The sequence below is a fragment of the Cucumis melo genome, chromosome 6, assembly GCF_025177605.1.
Source record: "Cucumis melo cultivar AY chromosome 6, USDA_Cmelo_AY_1.0, whole genome shotgun sequence".
Taxonomy (NCBI): Eukaryota; Viridiplantae; Streptophyta; class Magnoliopsida; order Cucurbitales; family Cucurbitaceae; genus Cucumis; species Cucumis melo.
The window spans coordinates 5,563,383-5,571,991 of NC_066862.1; the positions used below are offsets into that span (position 1 = coordinate 5,563,383).

Consider the following 8,609-nt stretch of genomic DNA (forward strand, 5'->3'; position numbering starts at 1 on the left):
AAATGACAAAACTGATAAAGATACTAGCAAAATATATCAAAATTTTAGATTCTATCAATAAAATACAATGACACAACGAGCGCAAGTGAAGAAGGCTACGCTATGGATATCCTGTAGTTCCGAATAAATAGCAAGTAGTTTCAGGCCGTCCCCGGAGGGGTAGCTATCTTTCCAACGGGTAGCTCTCCCCCGAACGAAGGGACAAGGAAAAGTCGACCAAAGAGGATAGAGATCTATTTATTTTTATTAATGTCATCGAAGTTTATCTATATCCTTGATATCATCGATAAAATATGAATTTTTTATATAAGAAAGAACATATAAATGTATTGAAATAGAAGATTAAAACTACGTTTTGGATTACATATAAATGAAGTGGTAATAATCATACATTATTAATTCCCACAAGGAATATTAGAGACTCTTCAAAAAACTTTGAGCCTCAAGAATTGTATTTTTCTATACACACAGAATCAGAGGAAGAAGGAAAAAAAGCCCCTCCAAAGAATCATTCGTTAGAAGCAAGAAACATATATTGGTTTAATGGTTAGGATTACTTGGTTTCGGATGCTGGCGATGGCGAGAGCACTTGTTTCCATTGCCTTTGCCGAGTGCACAAACGCAGTTCTGAAGAATCTCGTAATCCTCCTCCCAGAACAACAGAGACGCCTTCTCTGGATTCTCCAAAAGCAACTTGGATGTCAAGAAACCGGCGATGGTCCATGTTTGGAAGAGTCGTGATTGCTTCCCAATTAATCTTGCACTGCGCATATCGTAGTACTCGGGCCAACGATCAACTGAAAGCTTTTTCTCAGCGACTGCAATGGCATTCCTTGCAAGCTCTGGCCTCCCCATCTTGATGCAAGCCAGTGTGAACTGTAAATATCCCCACAAAAATTGGTTAGCAATCAAAGCTTTTGTGAAGAGTTTTGAGGTAAAAGGTTGGAAATTTAAATAAGAAGTCTCTCACCTGCCACAAGAGTGTTGGCCAAGAACCTCCATTATGATACGACCAAGGACTGCCAATAGGAAAAAACAAAGGAAATGCTAAGTATATGGTTGCAAACATTTATGTTTCTACTTTTAGAATAGAAAGAGATTCACGTGTTCTTAGGGTCACTGCCAGTTATTATGCGCCATTCCTCGTACTCCATAGCTGGGAAGCATATCTTGAGAGGCATGTTAGCCACAAGATCATCCCATTTGGCTTCGATCAAGTTCAGAATGCCCTCATTTTGTTTTGGAGTCCCAAGTGATGACACAACAGACCAAAGATTCCCGAGCGTAAAAAACCTGAAGTCCATGTGCGCAGGCTGTAGATTGCCAATAAAATAACCGCCCTCCTCAGGAATCCAGTCAACCAGCCAACTAGGAATTTGTTCAGGATATATATTGAACTTATTTACAGCATCAGTAGAATATTCCTCTGTTTTGTAACGATAAATTTCGTTGATTTTGTTCTTATCGACCCAGTAATATTCTCGGATATGGAAGGAGAGTGCACTAAGTCTATTGTTGAGTTCAACCACCAAATTCTTGGTTGAATCATTAACAATCAGCATCTCTCTGGAGCAGCGTAAGGCAGAATAGAACAATGCCTGCAAAATGAATTAACTACATCAGGTAATTGCCTCCAAATGCTCTTTAACCATAAAGCATTGCTTGTAAATGCTACTGAACTAAAGATGCAAAACTACAAAGGATAATCAGTTATTGCTCATACTTGAATTTCAAGTGGGTGTCCATGAATGCCCATTCGTCTATCAATCATGCAGGAACCATCACTGACCAACAGGGTAGGAAACATGTCAAACCCATTCGTCAAGCAAAGATTAAGGATCAGTCTTATGCCTGTCTGTACGTCAACTCGTTCCTGCAATGTGTAATCTCCTGTGATCTTTCCATAAGCTCTTAACAAAATAATCCACCACAACCCTGGAAGTACAAACACAGTAACAAAGTTTAAAACACTATGACATGCATAAAGTTGGATATTTGTGGAAGAAAACTTTCAAGTGAATCTATTGCAGAAATGAAATAGGAAAAAACAAAACAAAACAAAACAAAAAATATGTTACCAGAGTCGACTGGTGCAACACGACCAATGGCAGATTCACCAAAATCAGGATCAAGAACTTCCTCGAAAGCTCCATCGCTTCCATCAAGAGGTTGGCTTCTGACTTTGAAACTTGCTGGCATCAACCCTTGTCCAGGGCTGTAACAGTCGACAGTTTTCTCCCAACTCTAATCAACAACAGAAACAGTTGATTTCAATTCAAAGGACAAGAGGAATTGTAGTACTCATACGTCATAATTAGAAATGAAACAGGATCATTAGGACTTCTAAATAAAAGTTCTCTCAAAATTTTAATGTGCTTCCACTTCAGGATATTTAGAAGTTGAGGTACAGTAGATCAGATCATGTCATGCTAAAGAAGATGCATCTAATAATTAGCTAAATTTACTTATTAATCACATCAAATTAAGGAGATCAGGTATCCATATAAAAGATAGGGACCACCATTGACATAAACAGAAAGCTCGACGTGTCAGAATATACCTGTAATTGCAAGGTGTGAAGGAGGAAATTCTTGACAATCTCCTCTTCTCCATTTAACAAGAAGGCCAAGGCCGATGGTACAAAATCACGAACAAAGACCTGGTCGTAATTCAGTGGCTGAGCATCAGCTGGGTCATTAGCAGCAACAGTTCCAACAGGATGTCCACAATAGAACACAACAGAGTTTCGAAGCAAGTCCCATGCCTCCTTTTCAATCTTGGACAACTCTCTCTCAACTCTAGAGTAATTAGAACCCTTCAAACTACCCAATCCCTCAACCTCAGACACCTTTTTATCTTCTTTAACAATATCATGACCCGTCTCAATACTCTCAATCTCCAATGGCTTAACCTTAAACCCTCCATTAATATAGATTGCGTCAAAACTCTTCTGTTTGACATAAGACTCGGCCGACGTCGACTGATTTCTAAAATCCGAAGCTACATTTGCAATCAAATGCCTATTTCTATCACTGCTACCTTTATACAACCGATAACCATTAGAAAAACAAAAACATCTCCTACTTAACTTATCGACAACCTGTACAGACCCTATAACTTTACACCCATTTGGCTCTAATTTCGAAAATCTACCGATCCTCTTGTACTTTAGCTTGGGAGATGCGATTGTTCCAAACATCGAAGATGATTTGAAGCCAATAAGAATCCTACAAGGTTTGATGGTAGAAATTCCCAGAGAACTACAAGTATGCATGCTTACAACAAACTTCTTTAGATTCAGCTAATAATAATCAGCTAAAAATGAGAAGAAATTTAGGGTTTAGAGTACTTATATACAACTCTGTTAGTTCTCAAAAATCGAAAAAAACAGAGTAGCCAACCTATTCTTAGACGATATACAGATGAAAAGATTGAATTTAAAGAACTGAAAAATGAATCAGAGCTTTTACTTACAAATTGATGAACGATCGGATTGAAATTGTCTGAACGAAAGATAGACCGTTTTTGAATTTCGAGAAATCCCAATAAACACGGAAGAAACCATAGGGAATAGGAGCGCTTTTTATAGATGCTGGGGGAGGGAAGAGGGGAACTGAAATTACATTAACACCCTTCTATTTAACGCGCCTTTGTAAAAGCCTTAAATCTGAATTAATCCTGAAATTACAATAGTACCCCTTTCATGTTACCTTCAAATTCAATTTTGGTCACAAAAATATATGTGGAAAAGGGAAGGAGTACTCTACAATATTTTTTTCTTTTTTTTTTTTTCTCATTTATATTACTCTTTTATTAAAAAAAAAACTATTTTTTTAGTACTTGTAAGGCGTAACTCGATCATGGAAATCGAAATCTAAGTGTATGGCAAGATTACTATTACATTCGACACCAAAAAGTAGTTTTTGATATGACCCTAAAGGTAAAGATCGTGAATGCAATCGACAGAGGCTTAAGACTAATTTGAACTTCTCTAGTTGAAAATATTAAAAATAGTTAATATAATGTTATGTTTGAATACTCGAGAGAAAAAAAAACACTTTTAAAGAACTATTTATATATTCAATTAATTTTTTTAAATTGAATTTATGTTAAACTAATGGCTTGGAAAATAATGTTGGAAATTTTATACATCCAAATAAAATAGCCATAATATATATATATATATATATATATATATACAGAGAGAGAGAGAGAGAGAGAGAAGCAAGATAATTTATAAAAAGGGTAAAAGGTGATGGTAGAAAATGAGACATTTGTAATGTGATGATAGGGACTTCTTTAATAGATAATATCAAAACTATTTTCCATCACATAAATTAGCAAATTCTTTCTTATTTATCTAATATCTTTTTTTTTCTATCCATTTTTTAAATCGAATCCCGTCAATAAGAAAAACTATTATTTGAAAATCTTACGTCAATTTTGTATTTCTGTTTTGAAATTTCATTTTCGTTGAATTTTAATCTCTACATTCTCAAATATCCAATTTTACTTTTTTTGAAGTTTTAATAAATCATAATTTTAATTTACATAATTGGATGATTGTTGATTTTCTCAAAATTCAATTCATTGTCCATCAACATTTTTACTACCAATTTCATACCTCACAACTATCACATGCATCACAGCTTCGTCAAAGAACATGTTGCCCGAAATCAATTGATTGTTCACTCTGTACCTTCAAATGATCATCTAATGGATATACTAATAAAGTCATCACCTATTGTTTGGTTTTTCAATCTGCAAACCAAGCTCACAGTTCTTGTAAAGATACACTTGTAGGAATACGATAAAATATCATTTACTTTAAATTTACTACTTTGTTCTTTACAGGTTTTTATTTTCTTTTGCTGAAAAAGGTTATCACATAGCAATTTGTTTTCTGAAAATTTATTATTTGATTAATTTAAAAAATTTTATTTTAACAAACTAGAATTCGTTTGAATTGATTTAAGAAAAAATATTTTTCAAGAAACTCATTTTTGTTTAAACTCAATTTTTTGTGAAAATTGTTTAAATTACATTAAAAAAAATTATTTTGAGTAATTTCTAAATACTAATCTTTTTTAAATAACTTAATGACCAATATAATATTGTATCATTTTAGTTATCATTCAATCACATATATATAAATAAAAAAATATGTAACATTATTTAAAAAAAAACAAAAAATATATGATATTATGTATTGGCCGATCGGGCAGGTTTTTCAGGTAAAAAATGGCGTGCGAAGTGGAGGGTATAACAGTCATATCACATTATGGAACTGGATAAGATTCGTCGGTGGGTCTGTCAGTGACGTGGAAATTAGTAAAAGAAAAAAAAATGTGGGAAAATCGAGAATACTAAACTGGGCCCCACATTTCTTTTTCTAAATTATTGTCTCTCTTTTTGTTCAAAGTTCGTCCAAAGCCACCTACAGTTCGGCACAGCATTGCTCTGTGTTTGCACGTAACGTGGCGGATTCTGATTAATTGGTCACTATCTATCATATTGACGAGACCAATCAGAAACTGGAGCGTGTTTCGTGAGTTGGGTGCAGGATATTAAATTCAAAGTCCACACGTCAGGCACGTGCTTGAATTGGGGCTTTGGTTTTTTTTAATTGGTTGGGCTAAACTAGATTTACTTGTCATCTTTAATCATGGAATGTTTAGGCCCAATTACGTATACCTTTCGGCCCAACAAACTACTGGGCCGTTCAATTGTAGGCTTTAGATTTACAATTGGGTAAGTGCACTTAGTAGCAAGTTCTAGGTATAACAATGAGTTTATAAGCAACATTTTTTTAAGTGTATAGCAAAGATAGAATCATGCAAGTGATATCATTTATTATTGATAGACTTTACTATCTTTATTATTGATAGACTTTACTATCTGTCATGCAGATACTCATATTGTTGATATAGTTTACTATTGATAGACTTTAAGAGTTGAATTTAAATTTTGTCATATATGCAAATTATTTTAAATTGTATTATATTTACTAGTATTTTTTGTTTTGTCGGTATATTTGCATTCATCCCTTTATAATACAATTAAAAGAAATTAACCTACAAAAGTATGTACTCCTTGCCTACGAATGATTCGATACTATATATATATAAGGGTATAAGACAAGAATTTTTCCATCTCATTTTACCCTTACATCTTTAAGTAGTTTTAAATTTTAATTTTTGTCATACTGTACATGTATTTGAGTTGGAGAGGTTACATGCAAGTGATGTATTCTTTCATGGATGTAACATCTTGAGTTTAGAAGAAATACATGAATGATTAATCTAGATCACTTTTGAACGAGAGGAATTCTTGATTCTTGATGATATGAAAGTATATGGTTAATTAAAAAAGACTTAAAAGAATTTTTATATATACTAACAAGGTGTATTTTTTTTTCAATGGCTCAATCATAAGAACTTCAAAATTAAACATGCTTAGCATGGAGCAACATTCAATTAAAGTTTTCATTTGCATGAGGGCGAGAACAAAATATGTTAAAGAACCCCTGTTAGCTTATGGAGATGTGTCATTTTGTGGGAAAAGAACTTTCACTTTTAAAAGCAATTCAAAATAGGCAACTAGGACGACATATTCAACTTCTAGAGAATGTAGGGGTTTCATTTGGTATGTTAAATCCAAATTCCAAAACCTAATGCAAATCTTGGGTCTGACACATTACAATTGATGAATTCGATCATCACGATATCCCTTTTGATCCATTACAAATATAGTAGTTACACAAGATAGTAGTGTATTCTTTTATATATCAATGTGACTCAAGTAGATCATAAACATGAAACTATCATACACTAAGGAGTTATCATAGCCGGAAATGTTGGTGCTTGAATCACATAAAATATGAATAACCATAAAGAAAAAAGAAGTAATATTTAAAACAAATTAAACATTTTTTTAAAAAGAAAAAAAGAAAAGAAAAAGGGGAAAAAGGAAAAAAGTATTATAATTAAAGTTCAAAAAAAGAGAAATAAAATGTGGAATGGGTTTAGGTTTTTGTGTGCTGTGTATTTTTCGGCTTTGGTAGTAGGAATAAGAAAATATATATTTAAAAAAGAAAATCCCACTCCACCACTTATTCCAAAATCAAATCATTTTCTCTCTATATTTTTAGAATCCAATAATTAAAGTTTAAACTAAAATAATAATAATAAGAGGGAGAAGAAGAATATATTAAGGAAAAAGCGGGTTGACCCGTGTTTCGTGTTTGATGATCCAACAACAAGTAAACGGGTGCTCTCCTCACCCAACCAACAACGCGCCTCCTTTTCTTTTCCCTTTTTAATTATATTCAAATATATATATATATATTATTAAAATAAACCAAAACATTTATAAATATATCAAAATTTGTATCGACTATTAATTGTATTGTACACTATCAATTTCTTTTTTTATATTTATGAATGTTTTGGATAGTTTATCATTCTTATATTCATTTCGTTGATTTTAATAGTTTGAGTAAGAATTTAATCGTTAATGCTCAATTTTAGTCGTCGAATTTTGATTTTTTAACGTTGAAATACTATTTTTGTTTCTATATTTTTAATTTTTTAATACTTAAATACTGGTAGCAAATAAAAATAGTTATATAAACCTTTTTTTTTCAATTTTAAGAAACAAACTACTATTGGGTAATTTTTTTTTGTTTTTCAAAATTAAAATTTTCTCTTTTCTACCATTTACATCTTTTTTTTTTTTACTATAATATGGTTGACTTTTTAGTAAAATTCAAAAAACAAAAGGTAATTTTTAAAAAAATTACGACATCCTTGGATAACTATTTCAGTTTCTTTTGTTTTTGTTTTCAGTTTCTTTTGTTTTTGTTTTTTTAAATTTTTGTTTATTAAAAACAAAAACTATACATGTAATTGATTTTTTTAATGTTTTTTGAAAACAAAATGTATTTTCTTTTAAAGCATCTGTTTTCATTCTCAATTTTTCTTTATAATTTTAAAAACAAGCTTTTGGTAAAAAAAAAAAAAAAAGAAAAGGTAAATTAGTTACTGCAAACAAACCTATTTTTTAAAAATTAATTTTAAAAAACAAAAAACGGAAAACAAATGAATTGCCAAATATGCATTTCTTTTAGTTTACAAATTTTGATTTGGTTTTTTTGAACCATCGGTAAGATAGTAAATAAAAAAGGAAGAAAGTTAGAGATGAAAATAGTATTTATCGACTTAATATTAAAAAGAAAAAAATTAAAGGTTACCGATTAGAGCTTAAAAGATCTAACTTTTTTTCTTATTGATTTTGTTGACAAAAAAAATAAAAAAAATAGAGTTGACATAAACTTGGTGGACCAAATTTAGGGATCGTTTGACACATCAACTTAATTAAAAGTTGATGGAAACACAATTCAAACCTTCGATAATATATAAACTCTATTAAAGTTTATTTATTGTTTCTTTTTCTACTTTTCACATTTATCTAAAATTCCGACATTTTACTCTTTACCTCTACTCATCACATATATATCGAACAATTTTACCTTTCCTTTTTAATCTACTTTTCAAAATTATGAAAAAAATTCATCTTAATTATAACTCTAGCTACTCTCCAAACATAAA

At 31.5% G+C, this 8,609-nt stretch overlaps 1 protein-coding gene across 1 annotated transcript; it reads right to left on the reverse strand.

Moving 5' to 3' along the window:
* Positions 1-352: 352 nt before the first annotated feature.
* Positions 353-3,597, reverse strand: LOC103483905 (alkaline/neutral invertase A, mitochondrial). Its single transcript, XM_008440750.3, has 6 exons — positions 2,561-3,597; positions 2,079-2,244; positions 1,724-1,935; positions 1,105-1,598; positions 971-1,019; positions 353-876 (listed from the first exon to the last, which is right to left on the reverse strand). The coding sequence occupies exons 1-6, from the start codon at positions 3,272-3,274 to the stop codon at positions 541-543; spliced, it is 1,971 nt and encodes a 656-aa protein (XP_008438972.1). The 5' UTR covers positions 3,275-3,597; the 3' UTR covers positions 353-540.
* Positions 3,598-8,609: the final 5,012 nt, after the last annotated feature.